Raw genomic sequence first — 27,970 nt, 5'->3', positions numbered from 1 at the left:
AACGATTTACCACGCATTTTAAATCATCGCGATTTTCCAGAGGCGTTCGGCGTTTCACCACGTACAGTCGGTCGAGGTGTCCGGCCGACTTCCTCGTTCAGATCCTCCTGCCACATTGCTCCCTTCGGTCTGCCAGGTGATGTTGTATTAATTGCCAATGACTAAGACCTCATTACCTCAGCTTCCCTTGTGGACAAAGAGAGTCTTAAAGATGGAGGATGACCATCTGGAAGTCATCGAGAGGGATCGCAGTGCAGAGCAGCAGAGATAACCGTTTAACTCGCCCTTCAGAACACCAGCGTGATCCATTTCATGCACATCTGGCCTGTGGCTCACAACTTAAGTGTAAATTACACTGTGAAAGGTATTGCAGACTGCAGGTCATTAGGGGCGACTGTTGTTTTCTCTTTCTCAAGTCTAACAACTTCTTCCACTTTGCAATGGTTATATTGCCACTAGTTGTCAAGACAACCAGTGACAATTTGATATATGGCTTTAAGCTAGGTCTCTTTGATAATATGGCGTAGGAAAAGATGATAAGCACCCGTTATATAAATGCAGTCGTTATTTCTGTACATCACTGTTATGATGTCGGACTGGCAGAGAAAAAGAAAGAGGACATTTGTTATGTAAAATCCTAATTTTAGGTCAGAAAATGAGGTTTAAACATTGAGAAGGAAAGCATCCTGCTGCCTGCAGCATTAGGCTAATTAAACAAGCATTGTTTGCAAATAAACTCTCAACTATTTTCTAGGAGCCATATCGGAAGTGAGGCAGAAATTGAATACAAAGACACATAACACTTAATTATCAGTTTGCATGACACAAAGGCTATGTTTGTCTATCTGGTGTTATACTATGTACCAACTCTGTCTCCTAGGAAATGTGTGTGCTACCAAGTTGCTACAGAAAATAGATTTGGTAATTTGGTAATTTGCTGATTGCTGCGTTTTTTATCAACATAATAAGGGACATTTGTACATCATGAAATCATCTGCAAAAACATTCAAGAGTTTTGTTATAAAAATGAGCCATATGACATGCATAGCACGAATATGTCTTGTGACTATGAACACACAAATCCATTGTTTGTAAAATCTCATGTTATGAAATGTCATGATTTGGTATATTATAAAATCATGCAAGCAATAGTCAAAGCTAAAGCAAAGTCACTGCCAGACTGTGTTCCAAAGTTATTTTCAATATCTGAGTGTAATATGATTTGAGAGATTCTTCATTGATAAGAAGTTAGAGTAGGAATATACAAGCGTTATACTTCTGCCTCTACCCATTTAGTCATATTGTATACTAGCGTGTATATACAGTAGGCTTTACTCATTGTATTGCATGTGAGACTGTGTGGGTGAGAGTGTGTAGGTGTGAAGGTTGGTGGTCATTGAGTGTTGCCTATAACAAAAAGATGCATTCCTTTGGAACGGCTTCACGAACCATGGCCCAACCCATATATTGTGGTCGATGTCATTGCTCTCCACAGAGTTATGTTATATTTCTGCCATGGAAACAATGGACATGGACATAGTAGGACGGAGTTATTGAGAATCTCTTCCTATCCACCAATGCACATACACTCATCTCTCTCTCCCACTCACCCGTTGGCATCTATTAGTAACATGTCTGTCGATTTGAAAGCGTGTGATCACCTATCCATACTTACATCATGTCTAATGTACAGATAAATGCTAAAATATGTATGGCATTTGTGGTCAGTCAGACCGTTTTTTATTATTTACTCTAATGGATTTAACTTCTGTGACCCATCGCTTGTCCTCCACTGAAGGTACACTGTAGAATCTACCGTCCCAGTTTGATTGACATGTGTGGAGGATTGCCTAATGGTGGTCATTAAACTGATTACTCTGATTAGCGTGACATCATGACACACTAAACATCGTGATGACATTCATCTGTCAGTCTTTCTCACATGCACCATTCACTCAGTCTTTCCCCCCTCTGTCATTTATTCCAATTAACAACGAATAAAAGGTCCTTTGTTGCCTCCAGGCACATTTGGATTCTTGGTTGGAGCCAAAAGCTGCTCCACCAACAGAATGTCAGTTTACATTGAGGAAGAGAAGAGAAACTGTACTGAGTAAATGTGTTTTTACAGAGACGCACAGCTTCTGCTCCAGTGGAGTTGTCCGAGGTTAAGCACTTGACATCTCAACAGTATTTCAAGCTGAAGGGTCGCTCGCTGCCTTCACCCAGCTTTTCCCAGTGGGTGCTCCAATTCAAACCACCCAATTAAGCTTGCATGATTGCTATTAGTTTAGTTAAATGTCATCATCATCAAGTAGATGGTGGCTTGTGTTTGTGATTGTTGTCTCCTTGTGGTCTTTGTCGGCTCGTTCTCAATCCCAGAGCGGCGAATGCCAACACGTTGTCAAGCCCCTCGGTGTCTGTATGAGACACAGCGGGATTATTAGACTGGCGTCCTGTTGCTGCCTTTGTGGCCAGGTCAACATTGTAAATGATCTGCTTATCTATCTATCTGCTTAAATAAAGGTATTAAAGAAATAAGCAATACATTAGACGCTAAAAGAAAATGCACTGGGAGTGAGGGATATAGCATGAAGACCAAAATATGGTCTGATATGGTGGAGGTATCAAACAGAAACAGGACTGTCAAGCAATACACCGGTTTTCAGGACTAGTATCCGTATCTTGAAGTATTATTGAGTTACTGTGTAAAGTTGCGTGTTAGTTACTTAGTTTAGCTACTTATTTGCAGCCCAACAAAGATGATTGTACTAACATGAGCCAGCGTTTCTGTTTGAATTCACGTCAACCACGTGTTGACCTGACCACGGTGGAGCATCATAGTTTGATGAGCTGGCTTCTCAGTGCCTTAGAAAGAGATTAATTATGAAAATAATTAAATGACTAATTTGATTTTTCTAATTACAGGTTGGAGGAAGTGTAAAACATGAATAATGTTCACAACTGTGTAATGTGAGAACGTGTAAAATCCTTATTACATTACTTTCAGCTGACGCTTTTTTCCAAAGAGACTTACAGTCAGTGCATTCAACCATACAAACTCAGAACAAAAATCAAGAAAGTACAAATTAAAAGGGAGAATCCAAATATTCTCTAATGTCTGAGAACTATTTGACATGGCTGAGTGTTACATGGTGTTTACTGTAATTAGTATTTGTCTATTGAAGGGGTGCTTAAATGTGGCAACTCACAAATTATTTCATTGTATTTGTTCAACACATTATAGAAATGCTCCAGGTGAGGCTTGAACTCACAACCTCAGCATTGCTCTGCAGTGTACTGTCTTATAAGTACTGCGCGCTGACCGATTGCGCCACTGGAGCTAGATATTAGAACAAAGTAATCAGAATACAAAGAACCTCATATCCCTTTCTTTTCTGTGCATTGTGTATATATTGTGTGTATTGCTAAAGATGTGTGCACATGGAAGGAATTTGACTTTCTTGATATACTGAACAAGAATAAAAGACTAACAGGATGTACAAGGACAACAAAGCTAGACAAAGAGAGGTTATGTATACACAGGACCATATATGTACACAAGTATTGAAAACTAGGTGTTTACAAATGTTATACATACAACAAGTCAAATGTTCTGTAAGCTGTGAATGGATATACATGGACTGGATTATTACAGGGACACATAATAAAGACTGTGAGATGATAATGATAAAACAAGACACAGTTACCTCAACACATCGAGCAGACAAAGAGCAATTGTAAATTGCAATTGTGTTTCTGGTCAAAATTAACATTCACACTGAAGCTCTTTTCTGTCATCCAGTGTCCAAAGACCAATGTCTGTCTCAGTAACGACTGTGTTTCTCCTCTATGTTCGTAGGGCAGCGATTCAACAAGTGGTTCGGTTCGGCTTCAGATTTTTGGGCAACGGTTTTGGTCACAGTTCGGTTTGTGTTGCTTATTTGGGAGATAGAACTCCAAAATATAAAATAGTAATGAGTGATATTTGTAGATCATGAAATAAGGCAGGCTAAATAATGATCAGATCGGCCTATGTTCACATTATTGTCTCTTCTATGTCTCTGGAACGACATCAATTCATTTGCAGGAGGCTTCAGTGTGGTCTAAAGGTTTACCAAGTGCACGTTTTGGGTTTGTCCGAGAACAGTTACCTTTTACAATCACTTTTGCATTTGTTTTATTCATCAGCTAGAGGCTAACTTCATCTTTCTGCTGTTTGATGCCGGGAGTAAACATTGAAAATGCTAAATTAAGCTCCAGCTTTTGTGTCACGTGTTCAGGTGATATGTCATCCGGCGAGGTGACAGCCAGTTGACTGTGTGAGCATGCATTCATTACCATGGTGATAGTGAGGGATTGACTCAACTGAAGGTGGTTCAGAGGGAGAACATTACATGTCACCAAAGGAGGCTTCACCCCTCTCATTCATTTACTTGACAACTTCATTCAGGTGAGCTGCAGAGGGGCGCTGAGCTGTGGCATTTATAGTCCTGCTACACAAGTGGATGTGGAACCTCCATTATGAGCTGCAGCGCTCCGAGCGAGTCACATGACGTGACTGTATAGCTTCCTGGAAATGTGCTGCCTGGAGGCTCCTTGTTCTGGATGGTGACATCTCATTCTGTCCCTTTCGAGATCTGGACTATAAAACAGCTCCACTGCAGTCAAGCCTGAAGCACACCCTCTTCCTCTGGCCTCATAATGGAATACTCAGAGATGTTGAGGAGTGTGGGGGGGATTTGGAAAAGTATAGTATCCATATTATCCGAATGATGACCAATCAACTAAATTTGAATTGTTTTCACATTTTGAGTCTGCATATGTGAGTTACAAAAGAATATAAATAAAGATGCTCTTGCAGAAAGTGGTCCATGTGCTTTGATGTCAGAGAGGCCTTGAATTTCATTCCATAATAAATGCCGGCCGTCATATTCATATTTATAATGGATTTTGGCATTTATTGGCCGGGCAGCTGCAGCTTCTTGAGGCCTTTTAGGCACAGGCACACGACTAACTTGCACCTCGGGAGTCAAACTAATTAAAAGGCATTATCATTCCCGCTGTGTGGAGATCCAGACATGAAGTACAATATTTTAGATTTCATTAACTTATGAAAAACATTTTGCATAAAAAAGGCAAATCGTACGCTCATTAGTAATATGTTTCCGATTGCAGCTCTTGTGATTTACATTTGTATGACTTCATTACCTGCACTCTTCAGTGTGACAAATTGAAGTAAAAGTGCTGAGAAGCAAAAAATTGGGAATGGGAAAGCACTGGTGAATGTCGGGATTAAATGAGTGAAAGTACTCGTTGTTGGGAGCAGATGCTGAATAATTGCATTCTGACTGGTTGTCGTATATGTCATGCTGTGAATGGAAATGGGACACTGCTGACAGACCCACAGGAGGCTAAACTCTCCATGCATGGATCATGAGGGAATATTAGAGAAGCTGTCTTTCCACATCGGGCATCATAGCGATATACACATCATGAACAAACTAAAACTACTTTTAGTATTACATGTGTGAAATATTGCTCATCAACTGTAAGCCTTCAGGCAGCTTCACTTACTCGTGGATGAAACTGTCATGGATGCTTGAATGGGTTTGAGACAAAGAACGCACCCAGAGACTGACTGTGGTGTAGAATGGCCGGCCACCTGCTGCTCATGGACCTTCAACATAGTAGCTTCTGTTGCTCGTGTCCAGTGTCGCACTTCACAACTCCCTATGGAGCTTTCTTTCTAGCTCAGATAATGTCTGAATCGCCATTTTTCTGAACGTCATTGTACTGCAAAGCTTACACCTTTACATTACATGATTACATTACATTTCATTTAGCTGATGCTTTTATCTAAAGCGACTTACATGTTTGCTCTATACACCGTAGGCACAGCAATGGGGAGCAATTCAGAGTTAAGTGTCTTGCTCAAGGACACAACGACGAGGACTAGCACAGCCACTGATCCACTAATTGAAAGACGGGCAAGCTAACCACTGAGCCACAGTCGCCCCGTGTTGACAGAATGTGCTCTTCATGTCGTATTGGTGCTTTTATTTCTTGGAGAAAGATCCGAGCTGATGTCGGTCTGTTGCTTGCTTGTCTTTAAGCACAATGTCCTGATTGGGAGTAATGTTTCAGATTTTTTTTTTATTTCTGTGCACTTTGCCTTTAGGGGTGGCGTACAATTACAGATATGTTGAAGAATAACAATTGCATGTGGTGTCATAATTGAACTTAATAATGACCTTAAAGTTAACGCTGATGAATATGAAAATTAAAAATGCCCCTTGACATCCAAGAGGTTGCAGAATGAAAACAGCTCACCGAAAACAAGAGAATGACCCTCTGTTCCTCTTGTTGCTCTGGTTCCCTGCGCTCCGTCTGGGCCCCGTGAACCTCTTTGACACCCACATTGTGAAAGTGGGACGCTGTCCTGTTCCAGTTGGCTGAAGCAAAGCGTGCGACTTGTTTCCAGTCGTTTAACCCTTTTCACTCCAACTTACTTTTTACTTTTTTCTTACTTTGTGAGTTGCAGGTGACAGAATCCTCAGATGTGCTGTAGTTCAAATGAAATGAGAGTAATCAAGCATTGATTGCACTGAGGGAGCCAGAACAGACCGGTGTGGCACGCACACAGCACACATCACACACACACACAGCACACGCACACGACGTACATGCACACACACACGCGCGACCAGCAGGTATGAAAGCAGCTCGCAGCAGGAATCAGAAATTGTTAAGCAAAGGCTCACAAATGCAGATATTCATCTCAGGCTCGCAGCGCGTCTATTACAAGCAGCATGACTTCTGCCTGAAAACAAATTGAATAGGAATTGTAAATATTAGTGGAATAATATTGCAATGTTGTGAATTATAAATAGCTATGTGTCTATGTGGAGGAGACAAAGGTAGATGGATACAGCCACTTAACGTTTGACTTCATTTTTACAAATCATCTTTTTATTTTTCTGTTGCTCCATAATACAATAGATATGTAAATGAACTGTATTGATATTTAATGGCTGCATCATCCACAACAATACAGTTTGGGCCATGCACCTCTGTGTTGGAGCCCTCTTACTATAATGGCTGCTTTGATCTAACTAGCACACAAAGCAGCAGATAAAAACACATGCTTTTATGTTAAAACACATTCATAGTGTTGACTGAAGGTGATCTCTGCAAGCATCACTCACACTATGCAGCTGAGTTTGACTTCAATTCTAGCATCCTTTCTATTGGCAATATAATGTTTGAGTCATCGTCACTTCTTTACAGGCATGTAGGATCCAGATTGTCACGTGGTAGTCCTTTTTTCCCAGCATGCATTGAGACTCAGTAGGAAAAGCTCAGGCGTTACAATTCAATGATGGTTCCATTTTATTCAGTTGTTCCAGCAATACTAGGACTGAAACTGAAGCAGCTAAATAGATTGAATAATTTACACCCAAGCTTTTGCTGCTGTCACGCGTCAGAATGTCTTCCATGAAAAAGGGAGATTGATGTTAATGTCAGCTGGAGAGAAGAACATACCTTATTTGAAGGGGTTTGCAGCCTTTCGTAAGTTAAGGTCCATTTCTGAGGACTTCCTTCCTAAATATATCATAAAAAAGACCATAAAAAACATAACTTAACATGACTGGCTGCTTCCCCCAATAACTCTCACACATATCCACAGCACTACGGGCACGATACAGCTCCTGTGTGGTCGTAACGGCTTCCTGGCTGCAATCTTTTCCGAGCAGCCGCCATGTAGCCGGCTCTCAAAGTGTTTCCAGACTGAGTTGCTAATGTTGTGATCACTGTCTGCTGTGCCTGAAGCTCGGCTCTTTTCCTTTGGAGATATTCATTTGGCGTCCAACACATCCCGGGAGCTCTGTGTTTAAATGTCTCTGGAGCTTCGATGGCTTCAGCGCCTCATTTGACAGGGTTTCATCACGTTCAACACTGTGATGTCGGCTCAGCATCACTGCCGCCATTAGGAACCCAAATTGAATGTATTCAGGGTCATATTTCCTCACCACACGCCTTGGAGCTCTCACTGGCTCAGGGTTGTCTCGTCTCACAAACGCTTAGTTTTGTGTCACTGCATCTGAGAGGACGCTAGCTATGAGTGTGTGATTGCCATGGGGACTTTCAAACATGTCAAACTGGTCAGCCACTGTGGCCACTATAGAGGCCATTGCAGGGATAAGGATAAATATGATGTTAGAGTAGCACGAGTAGGGAAGAGTCAGGCGAAGGACTACATGCATGGATGGCTCTCCCCCTGGCCGTCACCTACAAATAACTTAAAAAGACATTTACAAACCAGACAGAGACTCCAAATAACTACAAAGAATTATGAAAGGACTAGAAAGAAACACAAATAGACTGCAAAGAGACCAAAACAACCACAAGGAGACATAAAATAAATACAATATCCACAAAAGAACTTAAAATATAGGGTATTACAAATATACGCAAAACAACTAAAATAGACATACAGTAATTACAAATATACACAAAACAACTTATTAGGGAACTTTTTCCTGATCCAATGTGGGTAATTGCAACAGAGGATCTTGGAAAGCCTTCTCAGCGTAATTTGCAATTTTAGGCTGTACAAAATAAATTGAATTGAATTAAATTGAACAACAAAAATAAAAAACTAAATATAAATGTACACAAAACAATTCAAAAGAGACATAAAGTAAATATAAACACAGACAAAACAAATCCAAAGAGATACAAAATAAATTCTGTAAAGAGACACAAAACAACAGAGAGGTGCTTAAAGAGACACAAAGCAATTACACATACACACAAAACTACTACAAAGAGACAACAAACCAACATGTATAAAGTCTACGTGTCTTTCTCCTGTTTGGGAGAGGCTGTGGGGCGTTTTGTATGTCTGTACCGAGCCCGTTGACTCATAATCCATCCATGACTCTGTAACGCCAGTTCACACAGAATGCCTCCAGCTGCGTGTTTTACATTGTGTGTGTGTGTGTGTGTGTGTGTGTGTGTGTGTGTGTTGGGGGGGCAGTCTGCATAACTGTGTGTCTTCTTCTGCGTATGAATTCAACCTTCATTAAGAGAAGGAATGTGACGGCTGCTTTTCATGCCGATTCAAAATCGTTCATAAAAGGAAAATCTCAACAGTAAAAAGATGTGACGGTTTGTGTCTCTGGAGAACGTTGCCTGAATTAGCTTCTTTGAAGTTAGTTGTTTTTATCTGAGGATCATACTTTTTATTCAATGTTAACAGAAATTTAGAAAACCTTAAGTTAAATACTCAATTAGTTGATCACTGGAATGTAATCAGTTGATATTTATGATATATTTTATCTTTTACACCATGCTTTAAGCAAAACAAAAGTTCCGGTTCCAGCTTCTCAAATGTTATTTGTTCGGCTGGTTTCCTTGTTATTGGTCGATGATGGAAAACATTTGAACTAAAGGTTGAGCAATTTATATCAGTCAACTTTGGCTTTTTGAAATTGTGTTTGACGTGTTTCACGATTTACTAACATTTTGTGAATGGACAACATAATCCCATAATGAACAGATTTGATCATGTGAATGTTGTCAAGATGATTGCAGCACTGTAACAGAAGTGGTGAGACTATTTTCTGTAGGTTTCTGTATTAGTTTATAATTTCATAAGTAACGTTTTACAGCTTCTGGGGAAATGCATTATGAGAATATAATTGATATGCAACATACTGTAAAAAAAAAAAAAAAAAAAAAAGAAGAAAAAAAAGTAACAATACTCTCACTGTACCAGAGGCACAGTTACAAACTCAGGAGCAGCAAACGAGATGAATCCTAAAAGTTATTTTTTCATTTCACTATATTTGATGCAGATGCGAATCCTGGTGCGACCACAGCTGTGTGTCTGTGACGCAGACAGGAAGTGCTGTAACACAGAGAACTCAGTGACAAGATGCGAACCACGAACTTGGCATCTCTCTCTCTCTCTCTCTCTCTCTCTCTCTCTCTCTCTCTCTCTCTCTTTCCCCTCTCGCCCTCTCTCATCCCCCCTCCCTCCCTCCCTCTTTCTCTCTTCCCCCTCCCTCCATCTCTTCTCCTTCTCTTTCTCTCTCTCTCCCCCTTTCTCTCTCTCGCCCTCCCTCCCTCTCTCTCTCTCTCTCTCTTCTCTGTTGAACATGACGGGTGTCAGTCAGGTGTCCGCCGGGTGTTTTGGTCACTCGGCGCAGTTAAACTGCAGATTACGGGCTGAAGCCTCGTGAAGCGACGCGCGCGGCTCGCTTGTCTCCTCTTGTGTGAGAACTTGGTGAAATAAAAAGCAGCAGAAAGCCGCCGGACCGACACCGAGGAGACGGGCTTCTGTTCTCGTCCTCCCCCTGTAGAGAAGCACACAGTAAACAGTGGATGCTCCAGCGGCAGACGGGACGCGTGTCTCCTCCCGCGCACCGCGGCTACAGATCTGGATTAACTCTAATGAACTGGGGTACATAATCTCCACGGGGCCGCCAGGACGCCACGCCGACTCAGTGTCTCGCTGTGGGATTTGTGTTTTTCTTTCCTCTCGGTCTGAAGACGATGTCTGTCCGGGGACACTTTGTGGCTCTTTCCAAATGCTCTCTTCTTCTTTCTCTGAGGATGCTGCTTCTTGTGCCTGCAGGGTTGCCGGTCCGCAGCCAAGGGGACTCTCAGTCCGACAACAAAGTCATGGACAACATCACCGTCCGGCAAGGAGAGACGGTCTTTCTCAGGTGAGTCCGCTGCTTGCTTTCCTTCATATTATTCAGCTGCCGCCTCGGAATTCTCCCCTAAAGTTGGACGCTGCCTGCAGGCGTTCTTATGTCAGTGTTCGGTGTTTAGAGAGCTACGTGTGTGTGCGCGCGCGTGTGCGTGTGTGTGTGTGCGTGTGTGCGTCTGTTTTATCATGTTCCGCTGTTGGAAGGATTTCAGAGGATTAGTCTGTGGAAAACACTCAATTCAGAAGCGATACTCTGCTAATCTTTAGCAGCTGCTCACGAGGGACTTGGCGTGTTTAATTGTTGTGTGACGGTGCAGAACTAAAGGTGGAGAGGAGGAAGACAGTGGCTTCTGGAAAGAGAGGAAGAGCAAAGGCGCTGTGTGCTGAGGAGGGAATGGGAGCGAGGTGGGCGAAAGATAGAAAACAATTCACACATAGAACACAGGGATGGATTGACGAGCAGTTCCTCAGGACGGGACGTTGTCTGCGTGACCTTTCCCCTCCTGCGCGCCCTCAGAGGCTTACTGGACACAGGCGGATTTGTGCTGCTTTCAAGTGCTGTCGGGAAATGTTTAGCAATAATCACAACGGCCAGCAGAAGGTTGTATTTGTATCCCAGAGTTGGTGGGATGTGATGTGAGGGCACGGGGTCACGTGAGCAGTTAAAGTGTTGACTGCTCTCACATTGTGGCGACGGATGAGGCTGAAGGAGCGAGTTTAGGAAGTGACAAGGAAGTGTGTCTCAGGCGTGCTTCCGTTTCCACCAGGCTTTTCCTGGTGACAGGCATTTTCAGTATTTTCAGGGTACGATGTCTAACTATATGGCACAGACCTGGAAAGCCACAACACAACATCATTACTACATTTACCACAACTACATCAGTGTGTGTGTGTGTGTGTGTGTGTGTGTGTGTGTGTGTGTGTGTGTGTGTGTGTGTGTGTGTGTGTGTGTGTGTGTGTATTTCGGCTTCAAGTCCTTTTTGACGTCAATAATAATAATACATTTTATTTATATGGCGCTTTTCAAAATTCTCAGCGACACTTTACAAACATTAAAATCATCATGAAAGAGATATACACTAAAAACATAGAACACACACATTAGTAACATATTAAAACAGTTCTGGAAAGGTGGGTTTTGATTTGAGATATGAATATGGAAAGGTCAGTGCAGTCTCAGCTGTGTTTGGATACACATTTAAATGTGAGGATGATGCCCGGTGATAACTGTGACTGTGTGTGGGCACTCAGCTGTGTGCGTAGTTCTGTTAGCTAAACATGGACTCCAAATAATAAGAGGAGGCAAACTTTTTTTTTTTTACAGACTATGGGTGCATCCCAAATTTCTTAATTGTCGTTTCCTCGCACCTCGATTGAACTGACATTTTGACGGCCGTCCCAAAGCTCTTATTCTGGTCTGAGGAGCCACGGTCGAGGAGCGAGGAGGGATCTTGGAGGAGAGATGATCAAGGAGCAGAGTGAGCTTCGAGGAAGTGTTTTAACACTGGACACGCCCCTTCATTGTACATCAGTTATTTGATTGGACGCTGCAGCTGATCGGACTGATTGCTGGAGTTTCATACCAGAGTGAAAACCAAACTCAAGTTATTTATTAGATCTGTTTTCTTATTTACCATCTAGTTGAAATATGTCCATTGTAGGTATGAACAACAAAAGGATCACGAACAAATTTCTTCATTTATGATTTATGATTTGATTCCCTCAATAATAATAATAATAATTAAAATCAGAGCGAGCTGGAGAGAGGAAACACTTTTTACAACATGTAATGAAGAGAAACTATAATTATACTGTGGTTCATTTTATAATGATTCCACAATCAGAATTTCAAAACATACCGACAAATAAATAAGTAAATAATTAATAAATCAATCCTGTACAAAGCAGTACACAGAACACAGTATAAATACCACACACGTATATAAGTACTCAACGCAGTTTGTTAAACAGGTAACAGACGACAGAGAAAACATCTCCACTCTGACAGTGATGATAACTGTTTCTTTATTAGTATACGTAGTTGTTCAACTCCATTAAATCAACTCACAACATTACGATCCTTAATATCAATATTTGAAGTGCATTTTTATTGGAATGATCTGGACCAGAAAACAACTCTGTTACAGTGATCATGTTTACAGACATAAACTCCATCATAATTCTCTCCGGTTATTAAAGCGACCGATAATGTGATCAGCGGCCACAGCCACCAGAAACCGACATTGTTTTGCGTGACGCTTTGGAGAAAAGGACGTCTCGTGTCTCATAAAACATATTTCCTTGTGTCCCCTCTCTTCACATGGTTTTCTCTCTGCTCTCCATGAATCCCTGTTGGGAGGGACTAAAACACAAAGGAAAGGACACAAGTGAGGGAAACAGGGATGCAATTAAGAGACTTAGGATGCACCCTATGGTCGTCCCTTTGTGGTCTCTGCACACAAAGCCGCAGGAGGGGGCGGAGACTCACTCAGCTGTGTTATCAGTGAGTGAGGAGTCAGCGTGCGGTCACCGGCAGCATAAAACGGGCAGTAAAAAGTGTTTCGCGAAAGTGCGGGTCACCACAACCACGAGAGGTCCTTGATCATGCAGCCATTACTGGACACCCAAAATATTATGCAATTTGCTGCGGCAGAATGGCAGATTAGCAGTGGACAGACACGGGCGCACACATGCTCACTCACTCATGTATAAGAGCACACGCGCAAGCAATCTCATAATTCTCCTGGCGGGGATTGAATTTTATTTATGAATAGAACTTTATTCAGGATTATTTATTCATTTATAATAAAAAAACAACCTAAGTCACTAGTGATTTTAGCAAGTCAACCAAATTGATAACCATGCATCAACTCGTCACATTCCCTCTTGCAATAATACATATCACAACATGTTGAAAGCTACGCTTGAATCCAGGTCTTATTTGACATAATTTCCCTGCCAGATGTTCGATAATAATAGAATGCAACATGTTGTATGTTGAATGTGGGCATTTGTACGAGCTGTGTCATAAATCAATGTCTAGGGACTCCCAGGGTCCTTTGTTCTTCAGCAGGTCATCAGTAAGGAGAGGAGGAGCACAGGTCTGTAGCTGCATTCACTGTGAGCTCCCTCTGAGGGGAGGAGACCATAACAGGACAGCAACCGTAAACCAGACGCAGGTCAATATTCTGCTCATCTGGATTCTTTTATATACAATACATTTAAGACTCCCTGTCCTGTGTCAGTTTTACAGGTGCGATCCATTGCAGTGATTTTCACTCCAAACATTGTTGTTGGCCTACTGGGAAGAAAACCCATTTATAGGAAGTTTGCTGGCTGATCATTTCACATGTCCTCTCAAAGGAAACATCATTTTTCAACCTGGACCCTATTTTCTCAGGTTTTTGTGTCCAACTGACTAATGGGGACCGCAGTTTTTTAAATTGGTCCAGCATTGAGAGAGAGCGCTACAGGCAGCAACGATACCCTTTGGGGCAATTCTGCATCGTTAATGTACATCCACTGAAAGTGCTTCATTTCCACTGACAGGCTCAGATTGATATTATAAGTGTCAGACGGCATTATGGAAAGAACCCATTCGGGGAAAAATAAATGTTTTCTATTTAGCTTTCGCTGGATCTTGTCTGTTTATTATTGTGTTCAACTAAGTCTCGCTCAGGGAGACGTCAAGTCTCACCTGAGGAGACTTGTTGCTGGACGACAAAGGAGCAAATGTGATAACACCTGCAGAGGGGAGTGTTGTTTTGCAGTACAGAAGACGTAGCTTAGTGTTATCATAAATATTGTCAATGGCACGGCTAAATATGAAGCTGACTTTAATAATGTGAAAGAGTCCAAACCCTCTCGAGAGATTTCAGAATGAGACTTTCAAAAGCTGTTGTCCTCGTTAGTCACTCGACTGAAACATGTGGTGAAATAGGGATCAGATTGCATAACACAAAATGTATCCTCTAAAATGTGTGTATGTGTGTAATCTGTACTCATCTATCATCTCATGCGAGACTTTACGTTTCTTGTGAACTCCTAATGAATAGAAATAAGCACATTTTTGTATTCTAAGCACACTAAGAACCATAGCAGCTGGCTCTTGAAGTACTTGACTGCTCCAGTCGAGTACTGTACTGTCCTGACTTTCAGACTTCACTGCTGTCCTCTGTAGAGAGGATACTGCTGTCCTCCTCCAGTACTATGAAGAATACACTGCTTTACCTTGCTGCTTCAGGACCATGGACAGCATACTCCTGTTCTCCTTTGGTACCATGGAAAATAATTCAGTTTATTTTGTATTGCCCAAAATCACAAATTATAAATTAGCCTTGGTGGGCTTTACAACCTGCACACATACAACATCCATGTCCATGTCCACATTCCTGTCCTCCTTCAGTACCATTGACAGCATACTGATGTCCTGTCCTCCTTCAGGACCTTGGACAGCATACGGCTGTCTTCCTTCAGAACCATTGACAGTCCATAGCAGTATACTGTAAGCTGTCGCAAAGAACAAATCAGCGACAGTCCCGTGTGTCTGCTGTATTTACACTGTCAAAGCTAATTATTTCCTCTGATCAGTTCCATATGACTGATGTGCATGTAAGCAGGCCTGCACCGTAGAGCTTGTATTGTTGATGGAAGACTCATTACAGTTTTGCTCCGATTACTATTGGCATGCACTATTCAGCCGTACTCAGATCAGTGGGAGTGGCAGGTCTGCACATCAATCCTCCAGGCTGAGTAGTATTGGCCATTTCAGGCCTACATTGATGGCTGTAAGTTTCTTTCATCTTGTTGGTGAGTGCCCCACTCATACCATCACCTGGGTTGAAAAGACATTTGAATCTGAAGTACATGCTGTTATAAGGCTGGATGCTCAACTTGTAATGCTGTCCAGCTGTCTAGTTGCCCATAACGTCAGCCTTTCCCTCATCTAGGCAATGGATAACAACTGCAGTTGTTGCGTTAGGAGCAGATTAACACGGATAAACTGTCTTTGTTTTCCGTAATCGTATGGATCATGTTTACATGGCGTTCGACTGCAGGTAATATGAGTTTTTTTTTTAACCCGTGAGACTATCGGCATTTTCGAAAGCACTGATAGGTCGTAAATGAAAAAGTTCGACGAATTGCCCTCAAAGATGTGTTGTCCATTGTGTCCGTATTATTCCACATGCTCCTGGGACGACCTGAAGCCAGGACAGTTGTATGGCCCGGAGGTGTGACCAAGCTGCCGGCCAGGCAATCAAGATTGGGTTTGGTTCCTGATCCCCACTCAGAGACAGCTTCTAATCCTCCACTGCAGACTCGTCTCCACTTTGTTAATATAGCCGACATCGTGAGCGATGTCCACAATGACCCCTACGCCAGCTGAATTTAGGGCGCACAAAACTATGACTGGTCTTTCCCAAGGTAGTGGGGAGACAGAGCAGGACAGTCCAACAGCACATATGAAGCACATGGAATATATGAGCAGCGTTAAAAGGCAAACATCTTAGCAGTAGCATACGTAATGCAGGTACAGGCCACCCTGCGTTAGCTTGCTGAGCCAATTTGTATTACCTTCAAAGTCCCTGGATAATTAGGATGTATTGCCTTTCCTCTGTCACACACGGTGTAATAGACGTGAGTCTCACCCCTATCCCGTCCCCTGCTGTGCTCTGTGCTAACAAGCTCCAAGTTGCCCTTTTTGACAACTGCCAAAGCTGAGGGTGGTATCACGTTCTAAGAGAAGGAGAGCCAGAGCTGCCTCTTTCCTTCCTGTCGGCGCTGTTTTTCAGGGCCGTGGCCTAATTTGGGGAGTTGATGAATAAATACCACTAATTATCACTTTATCGTGTTGTGATCTAAGCTCTCACTCCCCGGCTGATCCCGTGATAAATCCTTCTGTGGAGAGATTGTCGCACAACTACCAGCAGCACAACATGGGCACATATAGTCACTGTCTCTGGTGCATTGTTTTCACCCTCCTCTCCACCTCATAGTGATTAATACTTCATCAATAGACCATATACAATTCCTAAAGTAAAATATATTTTTGAAATATATCAACGTAAAGTGCTGCATCGTGAAAAAAGTTGCACCCTATATTCATATGAATATAATCATTATTCCAGGCATTAGAAAGATGGAAGTTTGTTGTGGCATTTTCTGCCAAAACTTTGTTGATTACATACTGCACAGCCAGAATCAGAGCGTGTCTGGAGAAGGTGATTTCTTAACTGTGATGCTGTTTGATTGCAGCCAGAGCGAGATGATGGAAGTGTTTCTGTCTGACTGATTGAGCTGAGCTTGCTTCACAAAGACCACACCGACACTGAAAAACCAAATTGTGAGCTATTTAAGTAGTGACTGTAAATCTCCAACCATAATAAATTGTGTACTATAAAACGCACAGCACAGTGCTTGACATAAAACAGATTCAATGAGAAGCACATTAATTTCCCAGGGCTCTGTCCATTCAAATGGATTTAATAAATGAGACACACTGCCTCTTGAGACTGCGATTAATGAATGTCACCACAGTGGCCGAGGTGAGCCGCCAACCTGCCGAGACTTGCTTATCTACCTGCACAGACCATGCTGGTCTCACAACCGCATCATGTTAACATTTATTCCTTTCTTTCCACGTCGCCCGATGAATGCATTAAAGATTCAAGTTCAATGTTTGAGGAATGAGGCTTTGTTCCAAAACAGGGACACAATTTGAACTGCCTTGATATTTAGTTTGCATGTGTGACATTGTTTCCTGACACACGTGTGCATGTGTATTCTGATATGCGTCTCCTAACGGGTTGCGCAAGAATACATGCATCGTGTTTTGAATGGTACTATCACCGATGAAGATTTTTCCATCCAGTCCATGTTTGGAGTTTAAGCTGCTCTCTCGGGGACGTTCATTTAATTCCTCAGATGCCATGGGCCAAGATTGGAAAGCTGATAATTTGATTTCACAGAGGGATGCTAACGATTCTCTCTGTAATTCCATTTGCTTTCACCTTGCATCGTCTAGCCAGGCTTTCATCCATCAGCCCCACGTTTTCACTTATTGTCTTCACATTACTGGTTCAGAAAGGGCTTTTCACTGTCAAAATAAAAAAGGCTCTGATAGCAAGGATGCCAGCAGAATAGAACCACTCTACCAGGTCCTTTCTAATAGAGAAAGCATTTCTCTCATTTTATTCAACATTGGCAGACGTGTTTTTTTTTTTTTGCTTCGTGGATATCATTTGAAAATCACACATTTATATTATTCAGTATTGAGGGATTGTATTACAATGCGATGTGGTTCAATTGTGTACAGCATGGGGATTCACTATCATATAGGTGTGGTACATTAGAGAGATAGTATGTGGATGGCTTTTACCTCTGTTCTTGCTGATGTCATCAGCAAAGTGGCATATGACTGCAGACTGTACAGCTACGGATGGCTCACAGGTCAGTCACAAGCATACAAAACATTCACTAGAATTTATAAGAATCTAGTAGAATCTTAGCTTTAAAATACATTTTTGGCCACTTTAAGGCCACAGAAACAAATTGAACACAAATATTTTTCGGAGCAGTTTGTAGTATTAAGTTTGAACTAACTGACTAAGAAAGTCAACATGGATGTATTTGTCACATAATGTACGCATTCACAGTTTTTTCCGATTGCTAAACGACAGTGGGCACAACTGGAGTCACATGTGCAAAACTCTAACTACAGTCAGCACAGCAGCAGTTCTTGGGGACCAAACTCTAGTTCTTTTTTCATTGCTTGAACACAGTTTTCAAAACTCTACACACTTATCCCGTGACTTTAACCACAACCTGCACAACACTGTGGATTTACAGCACTTTGTTCAAATGCCAACACACTGCTGTCAAAACTGTGAACCACACATTCAAAACGGAATAGATTTCAGCCTCGTGCCTTTCAAACGCTGCTGATTGCAATTTCAGCTGAAAGGCTAACAAGGTGTCTTGTTTTAGACTTGTTAGTGAACACACACACACACACACACACACACACACACACACACACACACACACACACACACACATATATATATATATATATATATATATATATATATATATATATATATATATATATATATATATATATATATATGTATAGATAGATAGATAGATAGATAGATAGATAGATAGATAGATAGATAGATATAGTTTGTATTGGTGTTTGATGCTAGTGTTTTTCCTCTCAGTGTGTTCTGAGTGACAGTGTGTGTTATCTCAGTGAGGGTTGTGCATAGTGTTTGGCTGCACTGAGCGTGTTTTGAGCCATGTGTTAAGAGTTGTGTTGCTTGGAATGAGTTTTGCAGGTGACGTGAACTGTTTAGCTCAGGTGACTGTTGGTAGTGCAGACTGTAGTTCGAGTTTTGCACATGTGACTCCAGTTGTGCCCACTGTCGTTTAGCAATCGAAAAAAAACAAACTGTGAGTTACACCACTTACAAAGTAATTTTTCATCCCAGGTTACAATGTTTTCCTAAACCTAACCGATTACTTTTGTTGCCTAAACAGAACAAAGTTGTTTCTTCTGAAGATGGATTTATTTGAAAAGACTGTGTGCGTCTAATGAGCGTAATTTGACATGTGTTGCTGGACTTTAGGAGGTGAACACACAACAAACACAGGTTGGATGAGGCTACAGTGATAAGCTAGTGTAGTAAATAGCAGGTGGCTTACTATTGATCCCTGAAATAAACATCTGGGGATTTGATTTCAAAACAGGAAGAGACATACTTACTATGAGGCATAATGTTGGTTTGTCCTTTAATTTGTCACCCAGATTTGACATGCAGCCATGTAGAAAGTGGATGAGGGGTTGGAAGTATGACCTGTAGTTTACAATTTATTTTTAAATGGATGGTAAATCAACTACTTGTATTTTCTAGTCTTCTGACCACTCAAAGCAATTGAACACTACATCATTCACCCATTCATACCCATTCATACACATGAACAGCTTGCAGGAGCATAGTCGGGTTAAGTGTCTTGCCACAGGACACAACATGGACTCGCTGAGATGGGGATCAATAACCCTCAATTATAATGTTGTATTAAACTAGTTCATTTTATTATTTCAGCGTAAAAAACTTAAAATGGTTTTAGTAAAGACATTCATTTGAAACCAATGGAAAATGAAAGAGTGAGAAAAAAAAGTATTAGTCTTGATGAGCGTTACAGTAAGACTGTCATCATGTTACTACACATATTTAGAAGTGGATTATAACAGTAGATACAGTGTTGTTACTTAGCAGGTTAAATCAAAGTGGAGCCTGTTAAAAAGGCCAATACCTCCAATGAGATTTAAAGAACCAAATCAGACTTGGAAAATGAATCCACTATCTAAAAGGCAGTCAGTTAAAAGCTGTTATGTCTTATGCTGCAATCACACATTTCATCTACAAATCTTAATCAGAAAGACAGAGGAGCTGTCTGGTGTTGTATTCTGTGACATACACTTGTGCTCTGGGAAAGAGCTTGGCCTACATGTTCAGGCTCTCCATATTGTTGAGAATAATCTCATATCTCCAGTGGATTACAGTGGGAGGACTTTTCTGAACTGTGGAACAGTGGCGGTTCATCGTTAGTCATTTCTGGAAGATATCTTTTTTTTCTTCTTCTTCTTCATTTTTCTCTCGGTCTCCCCTCTCACACTTGTCTTGCTTTGATGTGATTTAATTCTGCCTTGAATACTGTCCAGGAAATTACAGAGCTTCTGTAATGAAGTGTGACTGATTGGGCGAGTGCCCTTGTGTGAACATTCATTTTTCGGCTATCCAGGAAGTTTGAAATGAGTGCTGGGAAGGTTGGATTGCACAGATTGATTTTCATAGCCTAAATGCCCAGCAATTTTAAGCTTTCTGGTTTCCATTCTGTGAAGTTGATAATCCTCTGATAGGGCTATTGCTCAAATATCCAAGATGTTCCCGTCTTCTCAAACAGCTCCAGCTTGCAATTGTGCGACAAATAAACTGCTCAGTATAGTTAGAGCTGTCATCCCCTAGTTTATCAGCCATTGTCAAATAAAGCCCGCCCTGCATGGAGCCCCACGAGATTCTTATTTTTTTCATTTCAAAAAACTAAAAGGCGTTTAAATACGATTCCTTTTTTCACAATGAAACCTTTATTTGATGTACCGTTTATTACATAATGGGTCATGAAAAACAACATAATGGTCTAATAGGGATTAGACCATTATGTTGTTTTTCATGACTCAGTGGCCACCAGTGCCCGCCCCCTCACCTTGCAGCCAATCATATGGGCTCTCAGCCTCACAACAGGCTACTAAACCGCCGTTAGCTCCCGTTAGGCCAAAGTGATTCTGAATGAAGCAACTCAAGGCTGCTGCTGTTAAGAAATGAGTCACAGTAATTACCTTCTCCTGTAATTTACTCTACAACAAAGGTCGACAACCTTTTTGATGTAAAGGGCTGTTGTTTTTTTTAAAATTCACTTGCTAATTAGTGTATAACTTTCTGGTTAACATTAAGTTTAATTATGATATAACATATAAATCTCTTTCAGATCCGTAGTTATTTTCCGTCCATATAGATAACGTGCAGAGTAAAATACAAAAGAACATCTTCTACTATAATCAATTTGTAATCCATATGAAAACATCCACATCTGAGTTGAAATTATGAACCCACCCAACCATCTTTGCTTTGGTTGTTGTCGACAACATGAGCTGCTTCAGACATGTGCCGTTATCAAATAAAGGTGTGGTGGGGTTTATCCACAAAGAATCACACAATATTGTGTTTACCAGAGATGTGCTTTACATGACTGAAAAAAAAGTCTTGTAGAATGAAAAAATATAAAAACAACAACTACTCGTCAAAATGCATCTTAGTCTACTAAGAGCAAAACAACTGAAAGTCAATTAGTGTAAAAAAGTCAAATATTTTAATAAATAATATTTCATTGTTATGAACATATTTATATAGCTTTGACTGTATATCAAAACGTTGAATTTGATCTTTTAACATTGGACATATTGGGGTTTATGCTCGTGCCAACAGCGTGGTTGAACTCCTCCTCTTGTTGTGTGATGATCGTCAACTAACTGACCCGAGAGCGCCACGAGCAGCGCTCTGCAGCCGGGGTCGATTTCCGTCCTGTCGGGTTAGAGGAGGAGACGGTGAAGACAGCGGAGAGCTCGGGATTATGTGCTTAAGAGATTCTCAGCTCCACCTCCACTTCAGCTTAGATATCAATACTGCAGGCCCTCGTGCCCATGCTCACACACACACACAAACACACACACACACACACACACACACACACGCACACACGCACTGTTTACCCAACTCAGAGGTTTATTAGTTATGGACATACTCGCCATTGTTGTGGCGGATCAGACACACTGTAATATGCAGAGCTCCACAGAGGTCAGACAATCTGCAAGGGTATGAAAAACATCCATGTCCTTTAAAGGATCAACAAATTAAGTTTGTATGGGGAAAGGTAGTACAGCGTTTGATAAATAAAACAAAATCCACATTAATTGCACCGGTAATGCTATCAGTTTTCAACACAAGAACTAGGTATGGAAGTATGGAATTACACAAATATACTGAATAAAAAGTTTAGAACTAAAAGCATTATTTAAAAGAACATATATGGCCAAGCTTTATAATAAAGTATTCATCTTGAAGTATTTTTTTTTCATGTAAAAATACCAAACATTCCTTTGTTTCAGCTGGTCAGAAAACCAGCTATTTGAGGAAATCATCTTTAACTTTAAGAAGTTGTAACTTGCATGTTCATAAGGCCAAAAGATCAATTGATTAAATCAACAGAATGATCAGGACTTCAACAGTCTCTATAAGTGTTTGTTGTTGCCCCAATGCAGTTTTTAGGACGTAAACTATGCAGGTTGTGCCCCCCACAGATATTTTAAATATACATTATATGTCACTCAGACATGGCTGGATATGGAACCTCAATGCACATCATATCTGATGGCTCCAAGGTGGTGAAGACTGGCATTTAACTTTTGGTCAGATTTTCCTATTCACATATTATATTAACGAATGACAATTATATAAATCATGAGAACATGTTTTAATCAATTTCATTTATGTTAGACAGCATTATATTTGACTATTTATGAGGGCAATAATTTGTTTCTCGAATAAGTTCTAATTTCTTGAAAGTGATTCTTATCAGTACTGAACGTCAGAGGTCTGCTGATTGACAACCCTGCTCTACTACTACAGTCCATCTTACTAATCATCAGTAATATTGTTCATAAACACAGTATAGACATTGTTGATAGCTGATGGGACCTGTCAGCCTGTCAGTCAGGCTGTGTGTCCTGTCCAGAGTCTGTTGGGCAGCAGCGGTCTGCAGCAGAATAACCAGGATGTGGTGTTCCTGCCTTCACGTCCAGTGTCACAACGGGGAGACGGAGTCACTCTCCTAAAGGTTTCTTCTTTTCCCTGTGAAAGGGTTTTTTTTCTCCATTTTTGGGGGAGTTTTTCTTGATCCAATGTGAGGTTCTGGGACAGGAATGTTGTACGTGTAGATTGTTAAGCCCCCTGAGGATAATTTAAAATGAGTGATTTGCGGCTATACAAAATAAACTGAATTGAATTGCACAACATACCGTCCTCTCTGACATCCGATTTACGACAGTAGGAATAGTTCATTAATGAAAAGACCGGCCGAACAGTCCTCAGCCACAGAAACACACACACACACACACACACACACACGCACAGCTCTGTGTCTCTCATCTTCGACAAGATAACGACAAGATAATGAATTGTTAAATACAAACAAAAAAAATAGTGTTAAATCCAAATGTTTTATTGTTCTTTGTCTTAGGAGCCTTAATTCCAGTCCACCAAAATCAGCAAAGCAAAACAAAGGGCCCAGGGCCCCGTGAAGGGGACCTGACACACACCACTGTATGAATACAGCAGATGCATGGCCCACTGTGGAATAATACATATTGCCTCAAATACTGGAGTGAGCAAAGGATGTCCCTTCGGTTCCTCCTTATAGATTTAATATCTATAACATCACATGCAGTCACAGTATGTTAACAGTCGCCACCTATCTGACTTTCACGCATGGTTCAAGTTTGCATAATCCAAGGTTTTAATACCAAAAGTATTGCAAGTTGAGAAAATGGAAAAGTCTGGCAGACACTGCAAAAGAAAAAAGGAAAAGGTTTCTCTTCCAGATGCACATGTCCTTGCATCTGTGAGGGGTTCCATATAACGTGTCATTGGATGATATACTTCAGCATCAGCAGTAAACATACTGTAGCTGCAGGATCTGGCGTCGCTGTCCCATGAGCGACAGGTGAGAAGAAATGAGCGATCGAATGGGCACATCCGATCAATGTGAACACCTTACCTCTGTTTCCACTCACAAGCCAACTGGCGGTTAGGTGGAAAACAAACAGCTTTATTTATTTCCAGCTGTAATTGCGCCCAACAAACTTCTCCTCTGGCTAAAATAAGTTTTTACTGACTTTACACTTCAAAGTGAAGAGACGGCAGAGTGCAGTTAGAACAGGCAGAGCTCCGGGCTAAAACTCCAACACACCCTTCATGGCTGATCAGAGACGGCCTTCCTGTGTGTGTTTGTGTGTGTGCGTGCGTGTGTGCGTGTGTGTGTGTGTGTGTGCTCTGATGGTTATATCTCTGTGCTCACACAGACAAATGTCCCCAGAAGGATACACAAGAGAGGAAATTCAGCAGAATGACAACATTTAGCTCGCCCTCACTGCTCGAAGTGGTAGTTAAAGTTGGAGATTGAGATTTGGGTGTGTGACTGTGAACTTTAGAGTTAGGACTCTATTTTAAAGCGATGGTTGGAAGTCGGATGAAGTTGAACAGGTAGAGCTGAAATGTTCTGACACCATTGTTCAAATCTACAGTGATTATTAACTTTTTTTCTGTGTGAAATAAATATGAATTATATTTATAAGGAGATGAAATCAAACATCCTGGCCATTTTTTTTTTAAAGGAAAAGACGATGTAGAAAGGACTGTCAGCAGCAGCTTTGTCTTTGTGGACACGCGTGAGAGACGGCGAGGCAGCCGTCACGCGCCGCTCACACAGACAGCGTGACCCATCCGTAATAGAAGAGTCAGGTAGAGGAGACACATCTCAACTATCTAGTGTCAGAGGCATTTCCATCCAGTCACATGTGGGGCTGAAAATCCCTGTGCAACGGGTTGAAACCATCTTGTGTGATATTTTCATACCTCCCATAAACATTAATAGTAGACAATTTCAACGAACATGACATTCTCATCTTCACCTCGGTTAAATTCCGAAAAATGCAGACGAAAAACAATCACGCACCGCTGTTAGGGCTGCACGAAATTGGAAAAGAAAGATTTAAATGTTCTGTAATATGAAAAAATGCAGGAATATTGACCCTACATTTTGTAAGCTGGTGCACTTTGAGAGCAACACTAAGAGGCTAGATAAACCTTTGTGTTTGTGTGCTCTCTGGAACAATTTCATCCTTAGTCGCCCTGACAAAAGCAGTGTACAAAACATTCCTCTGATGGGGTAAGACCCTCACTACTACGTTCCCAATACCTGAACAACTGTGATTTAGTACACACATAATGTATTACATATTCATGCACCCATAGTTTTATTGCCTGTCAAATAAATCATTATGTTTTATCATGTAAATAAGACTTGGTGCCTGTTGTTGACCTTGCATCCCTCCCCGAACACAGTCTCCTGTCCCCTCTTCCCATCAACCATAACCCTCGACACAGTGTGCGTTCATCACATCACATTTCTCCATTGACCTTATAGGTAAATTAAATCGGAAGCGCTCGCCCAGAAAGGACACTCATTTTCGTCACATTTCTTCTCATTGAAAAGTTACAAATGGCCATCAGACATTGCGGTCTCCCCCTGGAAGAATGAGTATGAGTCTACATGCCGACAATAAATAAATCAATATAGTGTTGTCTTGGATTTGGTTGCATCTTGAAGCCTCGCTCTAAGGCAAACGTTGTAATAATAACACGACTGTACGAGCAACGAATGTCAGAAGCCGACTGGCAGCATTCAGGCGGAAAACTCCATTTCTGAAAAGTGAAGCCAATGCGGACGTGTTTTGAAGATGCATTATCTCTTATGCTCAGCAGGGGCGACTCCTCTGGTTGTATAGAAGTATATGCTTCATGTGTTAAAGCTGCATTCTCTCTCCTGACCACCAGGGGACAACTCCTCTAGATGTATAGAAGTCTATATAAATGACTCTACTTCTCTCTAGATTTCCAGCACTAAAACACTTCGACCACATGAGTAAGGGTAGGTTTTCATAAGAGATAAGAAGATTTTTCAGCTTGAGGGCCATATTATCACTTTACACTTGTGCCTGAGGTTATTATATAGATACCTGAGATTGTTTTGCATTTTTAGATGTAAAGCACATGGGTATCTATCATATGCAAGTGACTTTAAAAAGTGAATTTAAGAAATTATGTAAAATCAAGAAATGACCTCAGACCCCAGAGGTAAACACACACGCTTGCTTTTGATGTAACACAAAAAGTTGTTCTTGCCCATGTAAACCAAGTAGTTTTATTGTCTTAAACTTAAGCCAACAAGCCAGTTTTGTTACATTGTTTTTTTTCTTTTTTATTCACAAAGTAAACCACCGAATCCAAACTGTTTAAAACTACAATCTTTATCCGGTAGAAAAAAAAAAAACATTGCCTCTGGAAGCGTAATTGAGAAAGCAGTTTATCTGTATTGGAATGGAATTTTGAAACATGTGATTTCCAGCTGGAGTCTGGCATTCCACATGAAATGTTATTTGTTTTGCTATAACGCCGTGGCGCTAACCCAAGGTTCATGGCGCTCTGTTGAAAGATTCCTTCAGCTGATCTCGTGTGTCTTTGCCCGTCAAAGACGCCTCCTCCATCCTGGCTCCTCGGTGCAGGATTAGGAGCCTTCATTATGGTGTGCAGGATTCCCAATTTCAAGGTCAAGCGAGGAGCTTGATCAAATAGGGGAGGTGGCATGTAACCATGGATACTAATGGTCACATCATGACCTTTCCTCTCATGCCATCTTTGGCTTGTACAAGGAAGCACATAATGAGCACAACACGCCACATGCTTTCCTCTTGCTCGGCTTTCTGGGGAAATATCCCCTATACAAGATTCTAAATGGCCATTACATTTCCTGAGCATGCCGCTGATTGAGCTTGTAATGTTCATATTTGAATATTTGCTGGAGTGCAAAACATTTGTCTTTGTCTGTCACATTGCTTTGTTTTGTTGGTTCTACACAGTTCCTGTGGTCTAATCCACATCACACAGTAAGCATGAGTTTCATTCTATGTACAGTGTGCCTTGTTGTCTACGATGAGACAATGATCCTGAATCACTTATTTACAGTGTAGTTTTGAACATTTAGGTTTTTTTTTGTCATCCTCTCATTCATATGAGTTGTATTTGTTCCTGTTTTGCTGACAATATGAGTAGTACATGCCATGCATACCCGATAGTAGTAGAAAGATAAAATAGAAGTGTGAGGGCAGCATTACTCAATGCTAAGCGAAACATGGCCGTCCTTTTTTTTTTAAATTGATGGCTCCCAAAGCTTAATGCAGATGTAACCATGCACACACATCCCTTCTATTAGCAATGCCCTGGGTGCCTTATTACATTTAGGGCAGTTCATAAATTGATGATTTGTTTCCGAGCTGCAAGTCGGTCTGCAACTGGAATACTTTCTATTCCTCCTGGGTATCGCTGCTCCAATAACCACTGTACAGGACACGCTAGGTCTCTTCCTGAGGATAATGTGAAATCAGGTGGTATTCAAAGCAGATTATCTTCCCCGAGCAGCGGTTCACCTCACATATCTAAAGCGCTCACATGCCTGATTCCATAGCGGGTGCAGAGATCTACTGTATGAGAGAGATTACGGGAATTCTTTGCCGTTAATGCACCGAGGAGCCTTGAAGAGGAGGGAGAGCTGGGATGTTCCTGCTCTTCACTGCTTCTCTTCCCGGACTATGAGAGCGTCTGAATCACAGTGTAACACAATATACGGCTGCAAACAAATACCGTGCCGCAGCCGCTTTGGGTTCATCGGCTGAGCGATTCCCTCCTGGTGCCTCCGTTCATCCCTGTAATACGGTATGGAATGAAATACAGGGAGTCCTAGAGGGCAGCATTTAGTTCAGCTTGTTTCCGTAAAAAGTATCTTCCTTCATGTTTT

The 27,970-nt window shown here is 41.3% G+C and overlaps 1 protein-coding gene and 1 non-coding gene across 4 annotated transcripts in view; one reads left to right on the top strand and one right to left on the bottom strand.

Moving 5' to 3' along the window:
* ntm (neurotrimin) overlaps positions 1 to 27,970 on the top strand; it is a 386,758-nt gene that overhangs the window by 264,529 nt on the left and 94,259 nt on the right. For 2 of the 3 annotated variants that reach the window (XM_068600361.1, XM_068600359.1), the window contains exon 1: positions 10,171 to 10,733. In XM_068600361.1, coding sequence (XP_068456462.1) covers positions 10,561 to 10,733 — 173 coding nt within the window. In that variant the 5' untranslated portion in view covers positions 10,171 to 10,560. Of the gene's footprint in view, positions 1 to 10,170; positions 10,734 to 27,970 lie in introns of those variants that run through there. The other variant, XM_068600360.1, reaches the window with a different exon arrangement.
* trnai-uau (transfer RNA isoleucine (anticodon UAU)) lies at positions 3,248 to 3,341 on the bottom strand. Its single transcript has 2 exons — positions 3,304 to 3,341; positions 3,248 to 3,283 (listed from the first exon to the last, which is right to left on the bottom strand). It is a non-coding gene; the product is annotated as a tRNA-Ile (tRNA).

This window comes from Clinocottus analis, unplaced genomic scaffold (genome assembly GCF_023055335.1).
Source record: "Clinocottus analis isolate CAN_PGR_092001 unplaced genomic scaffold, fCliAna1.0.p SCAF_5, whole genome shotgun sequence".
Taxonomy (NCBI): Eukaryota; Metazoa; Chordata; class Actinopteri; order Perciformes; family Cottidae; genus Clinocottus; species Clinocottus analis.
Note: the sequence above shows the minus strand (reverse complement) of the source record. Positions and strands in the feature narration are given on the sequence as shown.